This window comes from Mustela nivalis (assembly GCF_964662115.1).
Source record: "Mustela nivalis genome assembly, chromosome: 6".
Taxonomy (NCBI): domain Eukaryota; kingdom Metazoa; phylum Chordata; class Mammalia; order Carnivora; family Mustelidae; genus Mustela; species Mustela nivalis.
In genome coordinates this window covers 117752284-117774068 of record NC_139025.1, presented here as the reverse complement: position 1 = coordinate 117774068, position 21785 = coordinate 117752284, and the positions used below count along the sequence as shown (strand labels likewise).

At 40.3% G+C, this 21785-nt stretch overlaps 1 protein-coding gene and 1 long non-coding RNA gene across 5 annotated transcripts in view; one reads left to right on the top strand and one right to left on the bottom strand.

Moving 5' to 3' along the window:
- Positions 1–21785, top strand: part of HMG20A (high mobility group 20A) — a 90643-nt gene that overhangs the window by 50237 nt on the left and 18621 nt on the right. For all 4 annotated transcript variants that reach the window (XM_082735967.1, XM_082735968.1, XM_082735966.1 and 1 more), the window contains 6 exons: positions 2441–2533; positions 7100–7247; positions 9488–9700; positions 13100–13232; positions 14047–14078; positions 21685–21760. In XM_082735967.1, coding sequence (XP_082592093.1) covers positions 2445–2533; positions 7100–7247; positions 9488–9700; positions 13100–13232; positions 14047–14078; positions 21685–21760 — 691 coding nt within the window. In that variant the 5' untranslated portion in view covers positions 2441–2444. The remainder of the gene's footprint in view (positions 1–2440; positions 2534–7099; positions 7248–9487; positions 9701–13099; positions 13233–14046; positions 14079–21684; positions 21761–21785) is intronic.
- Positions 13249–21785, bottom strand: part of LOC309867279 — a 28262-nt gene continuing 19725 nt past the window's right edge. The window contains exon 3 of the long non-coding RNA XR_014313090.1: positions 13249–13686. This is a non-coding gene — a long non-coding RNA (uncharacterized lncRNA). The remainder of the gene's footprint in view (positions 13687–21785) is intronic.

Here is a 21785-nt window from a genome sequence, read left to right as displayed (position 1 = left end):
AGTTCAGTGTGACCTCTGTACTGGGACACTATCAGACACAGATGCTACACCGAAAGGCTTTTTGGCAGTCAGTGGCTTAGTAGCCGTGATTCACTTTGAATCACCCCCTCATGGACCATATGAAAGCAGATTCTTGCAGGAACCCAGCCATGTTCTTGGGAATCGTTTTCTTTTCCAACTTATTGGACTAGTTTAGAGGCCTTTGGGTTTCACCGGACTTTTTCCTTATTTCCTTCTTTTGTTGATCTTGGCCCCTTAACCCTCCACCCACTTTATTACTCATTTCTTAAGGACCTGACTACTAAGTAACACTAGAGAAAGTATATCTGAAGCCACATGGGTTGCATAAACCCAACTTAAGAAAAAAAAAAGGGCAAGAAACTTGTGTTCTCTCAACTTCCTTTGTTTATATGATCTGTTTATATGTTGCTAAGGTTGTGTTGTCCAGCTGCTTCCCAGTATCAACAATGACTGAAGATAACTGGGCAGCACCCTGAGAGGGTCATGTTGGCAGAGTGAATGACAAGACCCTTCATTCAGCCCCTGCCAGATAATATATTGCCTTTGAGGTATGATGGATGCCAGAAGCTTCAGATGCTAAATCTTAAATGTCTTGAAAGACCATTTACAGTTAGGAAAGATGTTTAAAAAGAAGCCAGCTAACTGAGTCCTTCCTTACAAAGTTTGGGAGTAAATATCTGGCTATTTGAATGTTTGCTTGAGGTTTACAATTAGGCTGTATGGCATCTAATTGATAAGTGGGGTTTTTGATAAGATGAATATCAGGGTAAGGCGACATTAGCAGTCCTTAAAGCCCAGGCTCTAATCTGCTATGTGCATAATGTGAGTTAAAATTAAATTAAAATGAAGTGCACTTACATCAGGATTATTCTAGAAAACATCCCGAATGGAATTTTGCCGTATGTGTTAGAGCCCCTCGTAAGCTCCCCTGCCTTGAAGGAATTGAGCAAGCATCCCTGCACGTGGAAGAAACTGATTGAGTCTGAAGTTCCTCTCTCTGCTTACCAGGCTCTACCCACCGCAGTGGGTAAGGGACCCACAGATGCGGGGGGTTTTTTTGTTTTTGGGGGGGGGCGGTTTGCAGTAAGCTGTGTAGGAACCTTGGTCTGCTAACTAACAAATTTAGGAGGAAAAACAAGAAGATAAGTAAGAATAAGAGGTAAGCCGTCAGTGTTACCATTTTGGAAGAAAATGACTGTACTCAACCTTTAGAATTTGGTGCGGCGTCATCTGCGTCTTGGTGTTTCCTCCTCCGTGGGCTGAATCCCACCTAGCTCTGCGTGGGCTGCTGTGCCTTCCCCTTCACTGCGATTTCATTCGGTCTCCTTAGCAGCAGCCCCTGAAATAACTGCTGGGGGAGCTCCTAAATGAATCCTCATAATTTGCTTCTCAGTTCTCCCCGTTTGATTGAGGTACTTTTTTCCTTGAGTGGTTCCCAGTTCCATTTAAGTGGCTACTGTTTGGGGTCACTATTGAATGTTTTGTTTGACTATCACTTTCATGATGAATGGGAGGTCACTGCCTGTAGCTGTGGGGTGAAGCCCTCGTGGTGAGCCTTGAAAGGAAAAAATCTCTTTGTAGTGATATGCTAAATGAAATGACTCTCTTTGTGACTCTGTCCTTTTATCCTTTCAGTCTGATAACCTCAGGTTCTTGTGATTTATTTGGTTTCCTTCCATTAAGCTCAGTAGTTTCCTGTACCCAGGTGCATGCTATTTCCGTTGGTCATCATGGGGATACGGAGCTTATTTCTGACCTGGAAGTGTGGTTGCTTTGACTCTGCACCACATCAGTATGCCTTCCAGCCTCCACTTCCTCTGCATTATTTCCTTTCGGAGGGCTCAGTTTGTTACCATTTAATCTAAGGATGATTCATCTGGGACCGAGACCCGGTAACGCTGTAATAACAATACCTTGCTTTATATAATAATACTCAAAGTACTTAGGATCTTAGCCTTTCTCTGTTTATGAAGCTCTTTCAGCTTAATCCTCACAGTAACCCTGTGGGTCAAGTCAGCAATTTCGTCTGTGTCTAAGCTGGTAAAACTGTATCTCAAAGACACTGAATAACTTGTTCAGGGACAGCACTGCTTCTGAGTTATTCTGCTTAACAGTTTTTACAGAAAATGAAGAATGCTTTTGAAGATATTCTGCTTGAACAGAAAGGAATTTCCAAACTGTGTCCCATTTATTAAAATCTAACTCTTTTTAGTCTGGTCCTTCGGTAAGACCAAAGTCAAGAGCTCATTAACCAGAGTTTAAATTGTCATGTCCAAGTCAAGAAAATAAATATTGAGGTCAGTTTCTATTCTGCTGCTGGTGTGATAAGTTTAGGGAAGGCTGGCGCTTAAATTAATGGAACTTCAACTGGAAGTAATTAAGGCAATATCATTATTTTCTTATCCTCTCTTCCTTTTAGAGAGATGGAAACCTTGATGACTAGCTCCACCCTGCCACCCCTTTTTGCAGATGAAGATGGCTCCAAGGAGAGTAATGATCTGGCTACAACTGGGTAAGCAGCTGCTTTGGGACCCTGGACCTCTCGGCCTAAGCTTCAAACCAGAGCTTCTGACAATGTGTGAGGTCCTGAAGAAAACATTTTATATGATAAAAATAGAAGGTATGTTTGTTATGCTTTGCAAAGAGAGTGAGAGCCACTGTAAGCTGCTCTGTTATCTGCATTCAGCCATCACTTGCAGTGCTCTGGTTCCTGTGAACTGGAACAGCGGGTATGTGGACCTAGGAAACATCATCAGTTCCCCCAGTTAAGAGAATTACGTAGTCACCATTAAGTGAATACCTGCCACGGGGCTCGCTTTGAAAATCAAGTTCATTTTCTGTTTGAATTGCCACAGATGTTGGAATGATTTTCCCCCCAAAGGTCAGATTGTTTTTTTTAGATCAGATTTTGTAATATGGCTCTTTTATTCAAGATGCCTGTGAGCTCTGAGTAACTTCTGTTCCCTTTTCTTCCCCGCCAATCTCCTTTCTTTGGTATTTTTGGACAAATATGTAAAAGAATATAAAAAAAGGCTAATAGTCCCTCTTCCCTTGAAAATCTCTGTTCCACTTGAATTTTTATCTTTTCTATTTAGAAGTTATTGGCCATGGAAGAAATATAGATTGATAGATTGAGGTGCTAGTTAATCTCTACGATTAATTATTTTAGTACTCTGTAGAGCTCTTTAAAAATAGACTACACTTTGTAATTCTGTTTCCTTCCCTTTTATTTACTTCTTTCCTCATTAATATTTGCCTTCTGACCTTACTATTCAGATAAAACTGCTCTTTTAGACTTTCCGAAGTTGCTAAATCCAATTTATTCAAGAAAAATTTTCTGAGTGTCTTCTCTGTGCCAGACACTGTTCTAGGCACTGGATACTAAGCAATGACCAAAGCAGATAAAAATACCAGCCCTGTAGAGCTTAAATACTACTAGGGACATCAGGCAATAAACAGGATAAGTAAGTAAAATACATACTATGTTCTTAAGAACTATGGATTAACAAATAAAGCAGGGAAGAGGGATAGGAAGTCTTTGGGGTGGTTTTAGATAAGATGGCCCCAGGAAGTCTTTAAAAGTGGATTCAATAAAGACCTGAAAGAAGTAAGGTAGCTAGCATGCAGTTCTCTGGGGAAGATTATTCAAGGTAGAGGGAGGAGTAAGTGCAAAACTCCCTGAGTTAAGAGTGTTTCTACCTATTAGAAACAGTCAGGAGGCCAGTGTGGCTGGAGCAGAGTACCCCAGAGGAAGGGTAACCGAGGGCTCCATCAGCACATTCTGAGTCAGAAAGTCTGAGGGCGAGAGGTTTTACACTCTAGTAAGTTCCCAGGCGATGTCAGTACTGCTGGTGTGAGGCCCATACTTTGAATAGCTGCAGTCTAGATCATGTAGGTTCTTATAAGTCAGAGTAAGCACTTTAACTGGCACTCCAAGTAAGGTGAGAAAGCATTGGATGATTTTGAGTAGAATGATATGATCCATCTTACTTCTTAATGAGATCCCTGTGGCTGTTAAACTGAAAATAGAGTGACGGGAACAGGGGCTGAAGCAAGGAGATGAGTTAAGCTCCTGAAATAATTCAAGTGAGAGATGATGACTTAAAGAGCATCACTAGTGACTTTGACATGTCTTTTTGGTGGAGTAGTAGGGACGAAGCGTCAGTGGAGAGAGTTGCAATGATCATGGGAATGGGGCTTGGTGACAAATATAGAATTCTACATATATTTTAAAGATAAACCCAGTAAGATTTGCCTGAAAAACCAGATGAGATGTGAAAGGAGAGAAAAAAGCAGTCAAAGACAACTCCAAGCTCTTGGCCTAAGTGACCAAAGGGATGGAATTGCCATTAACTTCCATGGAGGAAGCTGAGCAGGAGCTCAGTTTGGGAAATTTTAAACATTTATTTATTTATTTTGAGAGAGAGAGAAAAAGAGCACGAATCAGGGGAGGGACAGAGGGAAAGACTCTCAAACACACACCCCCTGAGTACCAAGCCCAACACAGGGTTGGAGATCATGACCTGAGCCCAATCAAGAGTCAGACACTTAAACAACTGAACCACCCAGGTGCCCCAGTTTTGGAGATTTTAAATTTGAGTTGCTTGTTAGATATCCAGGTAGAGATGTCAAATAGACCACTTGATATAGGGCTTTGAGGTTAGGGGAGTCTAGACCAGAAAAAGAAACATGGGAATCATCGGCATATACCTCATATTTAAAACCAGGAGACTGGTTGAGATCACCAAAGAAATGAGCACTATGTAGACAGAAAAGAGAAGAGATCTAATGCCTGAGCATTAGCATTTAGAAGCCAGTTAGAAGAGGAAGAGTCAACAAAGAAGACTGAAGGGAGTAGCTAAAAAGGTAGTAGAAAAACTAGAGGAGTGCATGGTCTCGGAAACCAAGTAAACATATTTCAAGAGGTGGGAAGTGTCAGAAACTTCTGGAAGATCAGATAAGATGAAGGCTGAGAAATGACACTGAATTTAGCACAGATGGCATTGGTGACCTTGGCAAGAGTTGTAAGCACAGATCTCCTTTGGGTTAGGTTTAAGAGAGAATGAAAGGGGTGCCTGGGTGGCTCAGTCGTTAAGTGTCTGCCTTTGGCTCAGGTCATGATCCCAGAGTCCTGGTATCGAGCCCCACATTGGGCTCTCTGCTCAGCAGGAAACCTTTTTCTTCTTCCTCTCCCACTCCCCCTACTTGTGTTCCCTCTCTCGCTGTGTCTCTCTCTGTCAAATAAATAAAATCTTTTAAAAAAGAGAGAGAGAGAGAGAGAATGAAAGAAGAGAACTGGAGTCAATGCATGTCAACAGTTCTTTTCAGGGCACAGATCTTCCTCAGTTACCATGGGGTTGCATGCAGAAATGTACTTAATACCACCTAACCTACCAAACACGGTAGCTCAGCCCAGCCTACCTTAACCATGCTCCAAAGTAGCCACAGTTGGGTGAGATCATCTAACGCAAAGCTGATTGTATAATAAAGCACTGACCATCTCATAATTTGTGGACTGTTGTACTGAAAGTGAAGGAAGAGTGGTTGTATGTGTCCAGAAGGGTATCGGTCATTTACACTGGTGATTGCAGGGCTGGCGGGGAGCTAAGGCTCCCTACTGCTGGGTAGCATTGGGAAAGAGTGTCACACCGCATATCACTAAGCCTAGGAAAAGATTAAATTCAAAAGTCCAGGTGTGGTGTCCACTGAATATATTTTACCTTCATAACATCCTAAACTTGAAAAGTCATAAATCAAACAGTCTTAAATTGGGGACTGCCTGTATAAATAATTCTGTAAAGGAAAGGAGAAAAATGAGGTGGGATCAAGAGAGTACTTTTTGTTTCACTTTGTTTTGTTTTGAAATAAGAGTCAAAATGCCACATTTGTAGGCTGATTAGGCTGATCCCAATAGACTGGGAAGAATTGGTAATGTCAAAAAGGGCAGGATCGTTAAAAACCTGTCCTTGAGTAGGCTAGACACTGTGGGGTCCATAGCACAAACGGAAGGCCTGTTGGCTTTAACTAAGAGCGTGCCAGTTCATTCATAGGAACAAAAGAACCTTTTTTTTTTCTTCAGTCTTTATCCAACTTGCCATCTCTAAGGCATTTGGTGTGTGTGACCACTCCCCTCTGGTTCCTGTTCATTTCAGTCAGGGTTCATAGGATTGGTATGCATTTCCAAACCTCATTCTCATATTTTACTGAAATAAGAGTGTACAAGAATTAGTAACGAAAATGTTGATGGCACCATTGAAATGAGAATGACAGTGAGAGAGCAAGTTGCCAAAGACATCACAAATGATTGAAGTATCTGGAAAACACAGCTACCAATGTCAAACTGGGTGTCTGATGGTACCTCTTTTCAGAGAACATGATTGGCATTGAGTTCATAGATTCTCTTAGCCTTTTTTTTTTTAATTTTTATTTTTTGAGATTTTATTCATTTATTTGACAGAGAGAGACCACAAATAGGCAGAGTAGCAGACAGAGAGAAGGAGAAGCAGGCTCCCTACTGAGCAGAGATCCCAATGTGGGGCTCGATCCCAGGACCCTGGGACCATGACCTGAGCTGAAGGCAGAGTCTTAACCCTCTGAGCCACCCAGGCACCCCTCTTAGCCGTTTTCATAGGATCTCAAAGACCTTAAAAATGTTGGAAACTCCTTCTTCACATCATCTATTATATTTTCTAGAAAGGCATAGAAAATTATAATTTCTTTCACTTCAGGCCAGTCTGTAGCTGCTTTCATTAATTTCTCAGCCCACTATAACCTGGCTTTTATTCCCATAATTCCACTAAAACTATAGTCCCTAAAATTGCCAGCAACCTTCAGGTCTTCAAATTTAGCAGATACTTTTTAGCCTATCTTTTTTGACATCTATTTCAGTCAAGCACTGAAACTATTTTTTGAATGCTCTGTAACTGTGCTGGAGACATTGTTTACGGTTACACAAGTGGGGGAATTAAAGCTGGCTTCTGCTTCTGCTGGCAGGGAAATGTGTCTTGAACCATGGTAAATAGGAATTTTTGATGCCGTTGATAACTGAAGCATTGCATATCTGCCTGTTATTCTTAAGGTTAACCCACCCAGAGGTTCCATACAGTAGCGGGGCCACGTCATCCACCAACAATCCAGAATTTGTGGAGGATCTCTCCCAGGGTCAGCTGCTTCAGAATGAGGCTTCAAATACAACAGAAGGCACTGAACAGAGGCATGAAGATGAGGTAAGCTGTGGCATTGCTTCCTGTTACCAGTCTCTGAAGTTTCCAAAGGAGCAGTCGGCTAGGGAATTGATTGGAGTGTTCATCCTCTGGCCTTCTTATGTTCTGCAGAATTTTCTTCATTGAACCATGCTAGTGGTTTCATATAAAACCGTATTCATGGTTTTAATGACATGGAGACAAGTAGACTCTTTTCCCCCTACTTAATAAATTTACACCTACATCATATTACATGCTCAACAAATGCTTGTTGAATGAATGAATGATTTAAGTAAGTGACACATGAGAAGAAGTCCCCATGCCCTTGTTCAAGGCCACATATTGCACAACAAGCCCTACAGTGTGGAGTTCTATGTACTGAAAAGGATTCACACCACTTACCAGGCCATTCACCTTCCCCTAGAGGGCGTCTGTCCAAATTTATGAGGTTCAAAGGTGGGGGAGGGAGCATCAGTCATGCCCTTTTTGGGCTTTCATCGACCTTCCTCACAAATGATTGATTACATCGTCCATGTTTTAAAGCATCTTTTTTTAGTCTAATTCTAAGTGAGCTTTTTTTCATGTTGGAATCCTTAAAGATTATAATGAATGCTTAAAGCTTCTTAAATGTCTTAAAAATCCTTGGAGCACCAGTCGGTTAAGCGGCTGCTTTCAGCTCCTGGGATCAAGTCCCACATAGGGTTTCCTGCTCAGTGGAGAGCCTGCTTCCTCCCTTTCCCTCTGCCTGCCGCTCTGCCTACCTGTGCTCTCTCTCTCTCTCTGTCTGTCAAATAAATAAAATCTTTTAAAGAAGAAGTCTTAAAATCCTTAGTAGCTTTAATGTGACTAAGTTTATAAGGCAAAAACGGGAAAAAAAGTTGATACCAGGGGCACTTGGGTGGCTCAGTGGGTTAAGCCTCTGCCTTCGACTCAGGTCATGATCCTTAGGGTCCTGGGATCGAGCCCCACATCAGGCACTCTGCTCAGCGGGGAGCCTGCTTCCCCGTCTCTCTCGGCCTGCCTCTCTGCCTACCTGTGATTCTCTCTGTCAAATAAATAAATAAAATCGTTAAAAAAAAAAAAAGCTGATACCAGATACACCACTTGCCCAATGATGAGTTATTGCACAATTTTGTATATATTTTGAGGAATACGGTCCTGTAATTAATATTTAGATGTTTTTGTCCCAATTTGCTTATCTTTCTCTCATCTGAAATAAGAATTCTTGGATCCATAAAACTATTAACTGATAGGCTGTTGTATTTGTAAAATTATGAAGCAGAAATGTGATGTAGTTTGCGTCTCATTAAAAGGCCTGTGGTAAAACATCAGTGGGACCTCAGACCTTTCTTTCTTTCTTTCTTTCTTTCTTTTTTTAAGATTTTATTTATTTGACAGAGAGATAGAGAGATCACAAGTAGGCAGAGAGAGAGGGGAAAGAAGGCTCCCCGCTGAGCAGAGAGCCCGACTCAGGGCTGGATCCCAGAACCCTGGGATCATGACCTGAGCTGAAGGCAGAGGCTTTAACCCACTGAGGTGCCCCCCTCAGACCTTTCTTTAAACCATTTGAGGTAACCTCATCTTTTGGTTTAATTAATAACATATAAAGACCTCTGACCTTACGAAATAAATATCTCGAGGAGCAGGTCATCAAAGCAAAAGAACTAAGTGTTCATGTTGGATATATTGATGAAATTTTTCTGAGACTTAGCTATTAATTTAAAAATCTACATGTTATCTGCTGTGGGATATGAACTGGTCTTTGAATGAAATCAGTGAAAAACATCCTTCACGAATGATTTTTAATCCCTGTACTACAACGTGTCTCTTTGTCTGCCCAGTGCTTGTGACATCTTGTTCTGATCTACCGTGACAGCATCTGTTTCTCTGGCACAGTGCTATGTATGTGCTACATTTCTCATTTAGAATAGTCTCCTGTCAGGAGTCTGGACTTGTTAAGTGCATATGAAGGCTGAAGCTTATATGATCATGGTACCCCTTATTCTCATCAGTTGGGATTAGCCCTTAATGTAACAGTTCGTAGTGCGGTACATAAAAGGGTGTACAAGTGAACTATCTGGAATTCCTTCTTGAAGACTGCATGGCAGTCATTTGTGCCTATGACAAATCTGGAGAGCTTTGAATATCCAGTCCCTTAATAGTAGGAAAATGCAACTCGTGTCCTGTTCTGTTCATTTGTTTTACTGTGGTATTACTTGGGCAGTTTTGTAATTTGGTTTTTGGTTTTTTATTTTGTCTTATAGCAAAGAAGTAAACGAGGAGGTTGGTCCAAAGGAAGAAAGAGGAAGAAACCTCTTCGAGACAGCAATGCACCCAAATCCCCCCTTACAGGCTATGTTCGGTTCATGAACGAGCGTCGAGAACAGCTTCGTGCAAAGAGACCAGAAGTTCCATTTCCAGAAATCACAAGGATGTTAGGCAATGAATGGAGTAAACTGCCTCCTGAGGAAAAACAGGCAATTATTCCTATTCCTGATCCTTTGCTTGGTTTTGATTTTACCTCGAAGACAGCTTCTTTCAGAAAAGCAAAGTGGTTGGATGGTTGTTTCTTCAGTTTTGTAACAGAGTCTAGGAGAACAGAATAGCACGATTCACCATAGTTCTCTTCTCTAGCACGTGGTTTTTACATGGTTTCAGGGTCTGCTGCAGGGGTATAAGCTGGAGGGACTCTAAGAGCTCCACCTCCCGACCCCCACTAACCAAAAGCAGCTCTGCTTTTATATGATTTATGTGCTGAGAATTCATATAAGAATTGTGTAAAAAATGATTCAGTATTACAGAATTAAGAGATCTATCAATATAATTTATTCCACTGAATTAAATGTAAAGTCGGGACACCTGGGTTGCTCAGTCGTTAAGCGTTTGCCTTTGGCTCAGGTCATGATCCCAAGGTCCTGGGATCGAGCCTACATCTGGCTCCCTGCTAGGCAGGAAGCCTGCTTCTCCCTCTCCCACTCCTCCCTGCTTGTGTTCCTTCTTTTGCTCTTCCTTTCTCTGTCAAATAAATAAATAAAATCTTAAAAAAAAAAAAAAAAAACTCATGAGTTAAATGGGAAAGAAGGTCATTTGATAAAATTCTGCTGTTCACATAAGATTCTTGTTTAAATTCTTTTAACTAGAGTCCTGGCAGATTTAGCCTACTATGAAAAATAAACCAAGAACTATTTCAATTCTTTGTTTTCTAAGACAGAAACTAACACTAGTGCCAGACTGAAACAAATCCATTTGTTAGAGAGTTCAGAGGAATTAAGGACAAGATAGCCACAAATTGGTTGAAATGCCACAAAAGTGGAGCGATTGTAATGATTGTGGGGGTGACTTGGGGTTAAAAGTTCCCAGCATTTGCAGCATCTACCAGATATCTGTATTTCTTTTATGTCTCATACTCTTTAAAAAGGATTCCAAACAGACTAAAACTAAACTGAAAAATACTCTCGGGAATTAACTAAAATCAGAACATTTCAAGGAGATTATATTAAGTTGCAACTTGAAGCTCTTTGTGGGAGCAAGGAAGTAGAAAGCAATGCATATCATCCCTTGTTTCAGCTGTAATGCATAAAGGGATCCTGAGCTGTACATAGCTGATTACTCTTTTCTTTTAATTTCTTAATTTCAAAATTAGTACATGTTCATTATTTAAAATTTTTTTAGATGTTACAGAAGTACATAAAGAAAAAAGCAAAAGTAACAGTAGTCCTTTCCAGAGATAACCACCATTAGGTAGGTAGGGCAAGGGTTTTTTGTTTTTAACTTTATATCTTGAAAAAAATTCAATATGCAGAGTTACAAACATGGAATATGGTACAAAGAATACCCAAATATCCTTTTACCCACATTCATCTGTAGTTAACACACTGTACCCCATTTCTTCATTTATATGTGCACTCACACCCTCCTGGGCAAGCTTCATGTGTACGTGTGCTCATGTTCACAAGTGTGCACTCTCTTTCACTCACTGACACGTGCCTGTATGCTCATGCTCTTTACCACTGACACACATGCTTACACCTGCATGCTCTTGCACTCACACACACACACACACACACACACACTTTTTGAAATCATATGAGGGTAAATTACATAATTCATGGTCGTGTATCTGTAAATATTTTAATGTGTGTTTCCCAAAAATAGGCATATTCTCTTACACAACTGTAGTTTCGTTATCAACTTTACGATTTTATTTTAACACAATAGTAATTAGGAGTCAGATCTCTGGAGCCCTTTAATCTGGAATGTTCTACAGCCTTTCTTTGTCTGATATTTTTTTTCTGTTTTTTTTTTCTTTTTTGACACTGATCTTTTTTTAAGAATGCAATCCCTACCTCTTCCTCCGCCTCATTTTTGTTTACTTCTAACCGAACATTCCTCATTTTTTACTTGTCTAATGTTTCCTTATGATCCAATTGAGATTATGCATTCTTAGAATACTGCATAGGAGGTGCTGTGTCCTTCTCCAGGGATCACATGTTCAAGCACAGTGTCCTTTTATTCCTCATTGGTAATGTTGATTTTGCTCACTTGATAAAGTTTTTTATTCGCCGTTATAATTAATAAGCCATCTGTGGAGAGACATTTTAAGAACGTGCAAATAGTCTGTTCCATATCAGATTTCCCCCTAGATTTAGCCTCCATTAATGACTTTTGCTGGATTTAATCTTTACCATGAGGGTTGCAGAACAATAATTTTCCAACTCCAACACTCCCTCTGTATTTACCAGTTGGTGCTTGGCATTCTAACCTAGGTAGGCACCCTTTTCCTCCCCGCCCTGCCCACATTTATGTATTTGTGACTTATTTATTGTTGGTATGAGTATATTTCTTTTTTTCCCATTGGCTTATAATTTTATTACTCTACTTCAGTGTTTGAGTATTTAAGTTTTCCCAGATTTGGCCATTTGGGTGTCCCCTCCATCTGGTTTTTGTGTAAGATGAGGTTTTTTAACATATCTGTCTCAAGTTTGTGTCCATTTAAAGGCACTTCTTATATTTTATTTCTTAAATCTAATTGATGAATGAAAAGGACAAGGCACTAAACAAAATTATCCTAGTAGATCAATGACTTTGTTTAAATAATTAATAACACAAAGTGTGTAGATATAGGCTCTCTCATAATAGTCCATTTTAGGTCCATAGGATGAGGTCATTCCTTTTTATGTTCTTTGTGTCCCCCGATTTTAGTACTCCACTCTTCTGGCTCTTAAAAGGCCAATTGATGTATGAGATCATTCTCCGAATGGGTTGGGGATAGAGAAACAAAGTAATATTCCATCCTTTCTCCTGGGAAGACTAAGTGTGCCTGTATGGCCTTCAGTCCCCTTGAGGACTCTAGTGGCCATGTGTAGATTAGAGGAATAGCTGTAATATCTTCTTGTGAATATTTTATGAGAATGATCTTGTCTTCATTAAGTTAGAAAAGGCAATAAATAGTCTAAAGAATCACAATCAGGGTGCCTGGGTGGCTCAGTGGGTTAAGCCACTGCCTTCGGCTCAGGTCATGATCTCAGGGTCCTGGGATCGAGTCCCGCATCGGGCTCTCTGCTTGGCAGGGAGCCTGCTTCCCTCTCTCTCTCTCTCTCTCTGCCTGCCTCTCCATCTACTTGTGATTTCTCTCTGTCAAATAAATAAATAAATAAAATCTAAAAAAAAAAAAGAATCACAATCACCTATTTCTTTTATAATTGAGAGATTATATTTTATTCTACCCATATGATTTCTTTATTCTCCTTAAACCTAATCCCTTATATACTTTCTTTCCATGTTCCAGTTGTCCTCTGTTGTCTTCAAGGAGTTCACTGATAGTTTACCCAGATAAGATTTATTTCTTGAAAATAATTGCACAATTCTTTTCCTAGCGCTACCTTGATGAAGCAGACAGAGATAAGGAGCGTTACATGAAGGAACTGGAGCAGTATCAGAAGACTGAGGCCTACAAGGTCTTCAGTAGGAAAACCCAGGACCGTCAGAAAGGCAAATCTCATAGGCAAGGTACCAGAACCAGAAGGAAATGTTTTTGTAGTTTGTTGTGCCTTATAGAGTATCACAAAGCCTGCTGTTAAAGTGATGAATGTAAAAGACGGGTTCCCATCATTTCTCTATTCTACATTCACTTACAAACAGCACCTTGGAATTTTATTAAAATCACATTGCTCTCATTTAAAAATTTCAGCTGGATTTCCATAGCCAGTATCAAACAATTGACTGGTGTTCCACGACCCTTTTTGGCTGCCTGTGCATTTTTTCTAATTCCCGGTTTAGGCGTTTCTCTGCCTTTAAACACATCTGTCTACTGAACTCCATACCTGCCGTTCTTCAACACCTCTAAGCCTTCATGCACCGTTTCTCCCAGCCCACAGGGACCATCCTTGTCATTCATCCATTCATGTTTTCCTGTCCTCGAACAGTACTTAGTGAGCACTCCTGGGATGCATCAGGCTTTCACCTAGGCATTAAAGATGCTACAGTGAACAAGACAGACAAGACCCCAGTCTTCACTGATCTTTTGTCCTCTGTTAAATTTGCTCATCACACCATTCAAGTATTGCTTTAAGCTCCCTTTCTTCAGGAGACATTGCCAAAGAAGCCCCACCCACAGCTAGTCTGTTGTGCAGACAGCCTTTGGCGTGCATCTCCTGTCCACTCTCCCACTCTGTTCTCTTCAGAGGTAGGAACTGTGTCTGCTCTTCTCTTGTGTCTGACTGTAACTAACTGTGGTGTGGTACAGTTGATTTCCTTGGGTTTTGCTATTGTTTTGTTTTGTTCTTCATATTAACAATGTTCTCTTATTCTTTCATATTTTTAGATGCGGCCCGGCAGGCAACTCATGATCATGAGGTAATTCCCTTTCTGTCTACCTATCATGTATCTATTTAGAATAATATTACTGTTTCTCATGCTATTGGACCTTTTTTTTTTTTTTTTTTTAATGAATAACAGAATATTTCCTATCCCGTAATTTGGATGGGGTGAGTTGCTTTTGCTCAAAGATTCTTACTGTATGGTGGACACTTACTATGAGTCTGTCCTTGAACTACTGCCCCTAACTCTGGTCCTTTCTTGTGGTCCAAGAATTTTGTTGCCTTGACACACTAAAGATGGCTGGAATTTGGAGCGAGGTGTGGAAATAAGGACCAGCTGAAAGCCATAACTTGGTCACAGTTCATCATCCTCAGATACCTCACTCTGACTCTCAGAAACTTGTGGTTCAGGGAATCCAACATTCAGTTAAAATGAACTATTCAACTGCAATGTCAGCAGAGTGCAAGTGACAGTATCTTGGTTCCTGGCTCACTGGCATTTACTTGTTTACTGGCCTTTTCCCCTCCATTTGGTTTAGCCTATCACCCATAGGATTTAGGCATGTGTGTCTTGACTATGCGGCAAAGAGAGCTTTAAATATATATGTAGCCCCAAGGTTCACATGTGGTTGTAAGAAAATAAACTTTTTTGGTAATTCCACACTTTAAAATGCTCAGTGACTTTTTGTCACTTTCCAAATCCCATTCAGCTCAGCGGTCTGAGTCTTCTGTAATTAAGTCCCAACTTCCTTTCCAAACACCTTAACTCTCACATTTCCTGTGTATATCTGTGTACTTAAAAACCTTTATTCCTTGGGCGCCCGGGTGGCTCAGATAGTTAGCCGTCTGCCTTCTTCTCAGGTCATCATCTCCAGGTCCTGGGATTGAGCCGCATGTCCAGCTTCTAGCTCAGCAAGGAGTCTGCTTCCTGCTTCTCTCCCTCTGCCTCTCCCTCTAGAGCTTGTGCTCTCTCTCTCTCTCTCAAATGAATGAATAAAATCTTTTTAAAAAGAAAATAAAAACCTTTCCCACTCATTCTCTTCCACATGCGCCATCCGCTTCAGCCTCATGCCTACATTCCTATTCTTTCACAAAAATACTTTTCTCTCTCACTCATTTTTTCCACTACCCCTCCCCCATCATCCTGTTCTGCCTCACTGACTTCTAGCCATCCATCAAGCCCTGTTTCAAGTTCCATTTCCTCCTTCAAGCTTTTCCTGTGCCCTCCAGCTTCCTTTAACCCTCACAGCTCTCTGTATTTTCCATACATACTTAGCTGATGTAGCTAAGGTGTTGAGGTTACTCAGGTCCTTCTATTACTCACACTCTTGGACTATATTCTTTTGGAAAGAAGCATGATCTAGTTCCCATCCTGTGCTGCCCCATACCACCTAGCATGACGCACTTGCATTGGGAAGTGTCCCATAAATTTTTTTTTGCTCAAAACCCATTTGTTGAAGTACCAGTGGAAATTGACAGAAAAGAATTTTCTTATGTACTCTTGTGAGCATTTAGTTTTAAGAAATAATTTCTTCAAAATAATAACTAATTTATCTTTGACCTCTAGTTCTCATACATATTTAAGCATTGGTGACCTTGAAAACAGAGAGAAAACATTTAGATTCACAAGTTAAGCAGATTTATTATAATCCCTGAATTAGAAAATAAGTACAATAAAAGCATTTTATTCTTCAAATAAATCCTATGTAAATGTAGATATATGATGTCTCTGTGCTCTAATTAGAGTGAAATATTACAATTTTTTTTTACTTAAGAAACTGTATATATACTTTATATATAAAATTCTAATTGAATAGTGTTGCAAGCTTTCCATATTGCCAAATACTTGTATAATTACTTATTTCTCCTTTTATTTGTCGGTGCCCACCTACCAATATCATGAGATTTCCATACTTCTTTTTTCCTTATTACGTATCCTTTGTAACTTCTCTGTCCTTAATGGTTATAAAAAAGAACTTGGACAATAATCTAAAACATTAGATCTCACACTTTCTAGTCAACTACTAACTCCTTTCATCACTATGAATTTTGTTGGCCTAATTGTATGTGGCATTGTGTCTTCAGTAAGGCCCATAGTTTTAGTCAGGAAAGATTTGGTAGTTTTACTCAGTCACAGAAGCTGCTGCTGCTGATTTGAGAAGTGAAGCTTTTTATTAAATGAGGCTTTTTATTTATTAAATGAAGCTTCTTATTTTTATTTACATGATATCACCTGGTAGGAATTTCTGTGATTTATGAAAAGGAATCAGTCTCCATGTGATTTCCCTGTCTTAGGATCAGACACATGTTAAAGGAAAGCAAGCAGAGAGTAGATGAAGAGCCACAGTCGTTCCTCAAATGTGTATACAGTAGGCTCTGTAAATCTGTCGGTTGCTCTCCCCACACCAGGTTAAAGCTCTCTTAACAAGGTTATTGACCCAATTAATGTCCCTCACTTTATCAGTTTTCATTTTTCGTTGATTACTATCTTTCCTAAACTAGGCAATTTCAAAACAATTGCAGTAAAAAAAAAAGAACTGGTTTGAGTTTTTAAACATAGTTACAGAGTGATTTCCTTACATATACTTTCTTAGCATAATGCTTCAGAAAAGTAAGAAAGCACCACAAGTGAAAAGCAGCCACAGGGAAGCCCATGGAAAGGAGAAACTGAATCAGACCTTAGAGATGCCCCAGGTTTTGTGGGGGACACCTGGAGGTGGGTGAAATGGCTTGAGCAGAATTATGAGTAAGTTAATAAAAGAGCTGGTATCGCATAAAATACCTAAAACATCATAGATTCTAAGTACATGCTTATTTCCCTTTATTTATCCTGTTTGGAATAAAATGACAAGTGTAGTAGAATAGTGTTCCAGCTCACTTCAGAAATATTAAGAACTTCAGAAATTCTCTGAACTGACCACCCCACCCCACCCCACCCCCCATTTTATGGGTGAGAAGAGTGATCTGCCCAAGACAGAAAAGAATTTCCGCAGAATCACTTAATGAATTAGAGGCACAGGTCTGAGAGAAATGCAGGCCTCAGTATCCCAGTCTAGCACTCTTGGCCACACCTGCCACACTGTGGGGAACGCACTGGTGTTGCAAGTGAAAATGGGCCTGGTTGCTGGGGATGTCCCCAAATTTGTTGCCAGTTAAAACAAATTATATCATTTGTATACAGAAAAGAAACCTGTCGCATTCCTAACTGGAACTTGGATTCCGAAGGCATTGTTACAACAGCAGGTGCTGGCAAGTGCGTGCCAGAGCTGCAGAAACGCTGACCTGAGAGCCAGTGGAGTGTTGCGCATAGCAGTGGAGCACTCCGCCCAGTACACAGGATTGAGAGTGTTCCTTAAAGTAAAGGGCACTTGAGAGAAGCGTGTCACATTCTATGAAATTCTGGCCCTGAACCTAGATCACAGCAAAATAGGTTCCGTTCAGAAGAGCCTCTGTTCTCTTACTCTCCACTCCATGTATAGAATGAAAAACCAAAGTGAAGAGCGTTTTTGCTCCTCTCAGATCAAAAGGCAGCCCTCCAGACACAGGAGTCAACCTGTGTTACTCTCAAGAAACATCCCGCGTGAGGACCAAGATAGAAACAATAATTCTGTTTCTCCTTTAATTTATGAGAAATGACAAAATGACACTCAGCCTGAACAAATTAGACCCTTTCGATGAAGAGGTAATGAAATTCTTATGATTTTAATCCCTTGAGCGATCCTTGGAATAGCTTAAGTGTATCTGAGCCCCCAGGAGGATCCTCTCCATTCCCAGTAATGTACTCAGTAATGGGAGAGTGCTGATGGTTTTTATTACCACTCTTCCGTTAACTAGAATTTCTGTTGCCTTTCAGAGACTGAACGTTTCATTTAATTGCTTTCGTGTTTCTTATTTTGCACTTTAAGAATTTGTACCAAGAGGCAGTGTGTTAATACACCTACGAGGTACTGTGCTCTCGCTTATGCAGTTAGCTCGGTTTGGGCCACTCTGGTGAAGAGGAGAAGAGAATTACCAGTCCGATGAGAGTCAGGGGACTTGGAGAGGGCTCTTGGTACCACGGTAATGGGAACCAAGCATCCCTCCCTACCCTTCTCAACGGCAGATATTCAGACCTGTGGCTAGGGGACTGATCTCATATGAGGCTGTGCGGTTAAGTAGGAGACTGAAAAAGGCAGGATGATAAAGTCTAAGACTAGACGAGGTCATTTGTGGACTTCTGTTACACTTTCTTTGTGTTGAAATTGTATGTCATAAGTGTTCTGCTTTCCTGTAGCAACCCGGCAACAGGGTTAAAGCGTTTGTAAGCCTGCAGAGTCGAGAGAAAGCCACCGTGAAATATGCCTAGGATCCCTTCTGGCACCAGCTTCCCTTGCCCATACTTTGGTTCTGTTTCAAACCACTAGGAACTAGCCCCAGATAGAGCTTTACATGTTGAAATGGGGGCTTTCACTGATAATTTTATTGTTTATTTTTAAATTGTTTAAATTATTTTTAAGTTGAAGTTTTGCTTGCCTTGTTTAAAGATAAAATTTAAGTGCTCTAAAGGACTTAACATTTTAGATGCCTCCCTTGATCAACTGCCATTGGCAGGCTGTTCACACAGCCCAGCCCACTGACAAGGCAGACGCCAGTATGAAAACAGGAGCTTGGCCATCAGAATCCCCTTATAGACTGTTAACTGCTTAGCTTTCTACTGGGCACCAGATCATATTTGTGTTCAAAGTTAAGAGACTAGTGGTGGCAAGAGTAGGGAAGATATTCTATCTCTGGCTTTAAATTTATTTTTTTAGCAGTGCCTTTAGATTTTTTTTTTTTTTAACTGTTCTTTATGTTAGAAGGGTTTTGGAATCTTCAAATTTCACTAACGATTTCTTCAGTGCTCATTTCCGGCTGTTGTCTTTACCACCTTATATTATTCAAGATTTTGAACACTGTGCCTATACACATAGGATTTATATTTCTAATGCTTTCAGATTCAGATTCACTATAGAAATGGCAGCCAAAGCATCTTGAAAGTGACTTTATCCTTAAGGGTCATCATGGGATATATTTTACAGTAATTTTATGAGGCCTTATTTTTTTAATTTTATTTTTAAATTCCCCAAATTGGTGAATTAATTTTAGCCTTTGTTATTTTCTATCTCACATAATCCCTCACTGTTCTCATTTTTAGAGCCTACTTATTTCTAACTTCTTGATTTTATTTTTTGTTTTTCCCTGCATTTGAAGAAAATCTAAAATGTCCCCAATTGTAGGCTGCCCAAGTAAGTGCAGAAATAGTACCAATAGAATGCCATTGTTAGTGCTCATGGTTGGCAGAGTTCTTACTGTCATTCTGCAAACTTAGAATGGACAGCCCTATCTCAAAGCATTTTACATGCATAACCAACAGAAGCAACTGAAAAAAAAAACACCTAGAAATTCCCTTTTTCTATTCCTGCCTCAACCACTTGCACAGCTGTATACCATTGACTGTTCAAAGCACATAGTTGAGAAATGGCTTCCATATTCTCCATTAGGGAAATTTATGTAGAGGTTTTTTGTTTTTTTTTTTTTTAAGATTTTTATCTATCTATAAAAGAGAAAAAGAACACGAGCACAGGGGTATAAGTAGAGGGAGAGGGACAAGCAGACTCTGCCTTGAGTGCCAAGCCCAACTCGGGATTTGATCTCAGGACCCAGAGATCATGACCTGAGTCGAATCAAGAGCTGGATGTTCAACTGACTGAGCCATCCAGGCGCCCCTATGTAAGTTTGTTTTAAGATTTCTCATTGCACAATGATTATGCACCTAAGAGAACTGAATACTTAACGTACTTGAGCTCTTTAAAGGTTGATTCTAGTTAAAAGGTGAATACATTTCCCGCACACCTCCACCTGAACTGAGTACTGCGCACCCTACTGTTTCTGTAAGGAACACATGGCCTTCAGGCTTTACCTATTCAGTTTAGCTTCTGTTTAAGATTAGCTGTTTGGGGGGCACCTGGGTGGCTCAGTCATTAAGTGTCTGCCTTTGGCTCAGGTCATGATCCCAGGGTCCTGGGATTGAGCTCCCCTTCTCCACGGGGAGCCTGCTTCTCCCTCTCCCTTTGCTGCTTCCCCTGTTTGTGCATGCTCTCTCTCTGTCAAATAAGTAAATTAAAAAAAAAAAAAGTTACCTGTTTTATAGGATGCCTGTGTAGCTCAGTTGATGGAGCATGAGACTCTTGACCTTAGGGTCATGAGTTTGAGCCTCACATTGGGCTTAGAGATTACTTAAAAAAAAAAAAAAAGGAATTCACAATTTTGTTAAGACACTAATTTGGAAAGATATATCCACCCCTACCTATGTGTAATACAGCATTATTTACAATAGCCAAGATATGGAAGCAACCCATCAATAGATGAATGGATAAAGGAGATCCACACAGGGGCGCCTGGGTGGTTCAGTCATTAAGCATCTGCCTTCAGCTCAGGTCATGATCCTGGGGTCCTGGGATCGAGCCCCACATCAGGCTCTCTGCTCATCAGGAAGCCTGCTTTTTCCTCTCCCACTCCCCTTGCTTGTGTTCCCTATGTCACTGTGTCTCTCTCTGTCAAATAATAAATAAAATCTTTTAAAAATTTTTAAGAAGAAGATACACACACATATATATACACATGCATACGGTGGAATATTACTTAGCCATAAAAAATAATGGAATTTTAGGGCGCCTGGGTGGCTCAGTGGGTTAAAGCCTCTGCCTTCAGCTCGGGTCATGATCCCAGGGTCCTGGGATCTAGCCCCATATGGGGCTCTCTGTTCAGCAGGGAGCCCGCTTCCTCCTCTCTCTCTCTCTGCCTGCCTCTCTGCCCACTTGTAATCTCTATCTGTCAAATAAATAAATAAATAAAATCTAAAAAATAATAATAATAATAATGGAATTTTGCTTTATGTGACAACCCATATGGACCTAGAGAGTATTATGCTAAATAAAAATAAGTCAGAGAAAGACAAATACCATATGATCTCACTTATACATGGAATCTCAAAAAAAAAAAGAAAAGACTAGACAAAAAGCAGAAACAGACCCCATAGATAAAGAGAATAAACTGGTGGTTGCAAGAGGGATGGGGACAGAGGGATAGGCAAAGTGGGTGAAGGGCAGTGAGAGGTACAACCTTCCAGTTATGGGATGAATAAGTCACAGGGATAAAAGGTACAGCCTAGGGAGTATAGTCAGTGCTATTGTAATGGAATTGTGTGGTGATGGATGGTAGCTACTCTTTGGTGGGCACAGCAGAATGTACAGACTTGTGAAATTACTGCACTATACACCTGATACTAATGTAACATTGTGTGTCGACTCTACTTCAGTAGAAGAGAAAAGAGGGGAAAAGAATTAACTGGGTGCCTGGGTGGCTCAGTCAGCTCAGCTTCTTCCTTCGGCTCAAGTCATGACCTCAGGGTCCTGGGATCCAGCCTTGCATCGGGCTCTCTGCTCACTGGAGCATCTGCTTCTCCCTCTCGCTCTGTGCTTGCTCTCCCACTTTCTCTTAAATAATTAAAGAAAATAAAGAAAAATAATAAAGAAATTTTTCTTTAAAAAGTAATTCAAAGAAATAAAAATCTTTAAAAAGAAAAAAAAAAAAGAATTAACTGTTTTGTTACTCTTGATTTACAGAAAGAAACAGAGGTAAAGGAACGCTCTGTTTTTGACATTCCTATATTTACAGAGGAATTCCTGAACCACAGCAAAGGTAATTACCAAAGTATCATTTTGTG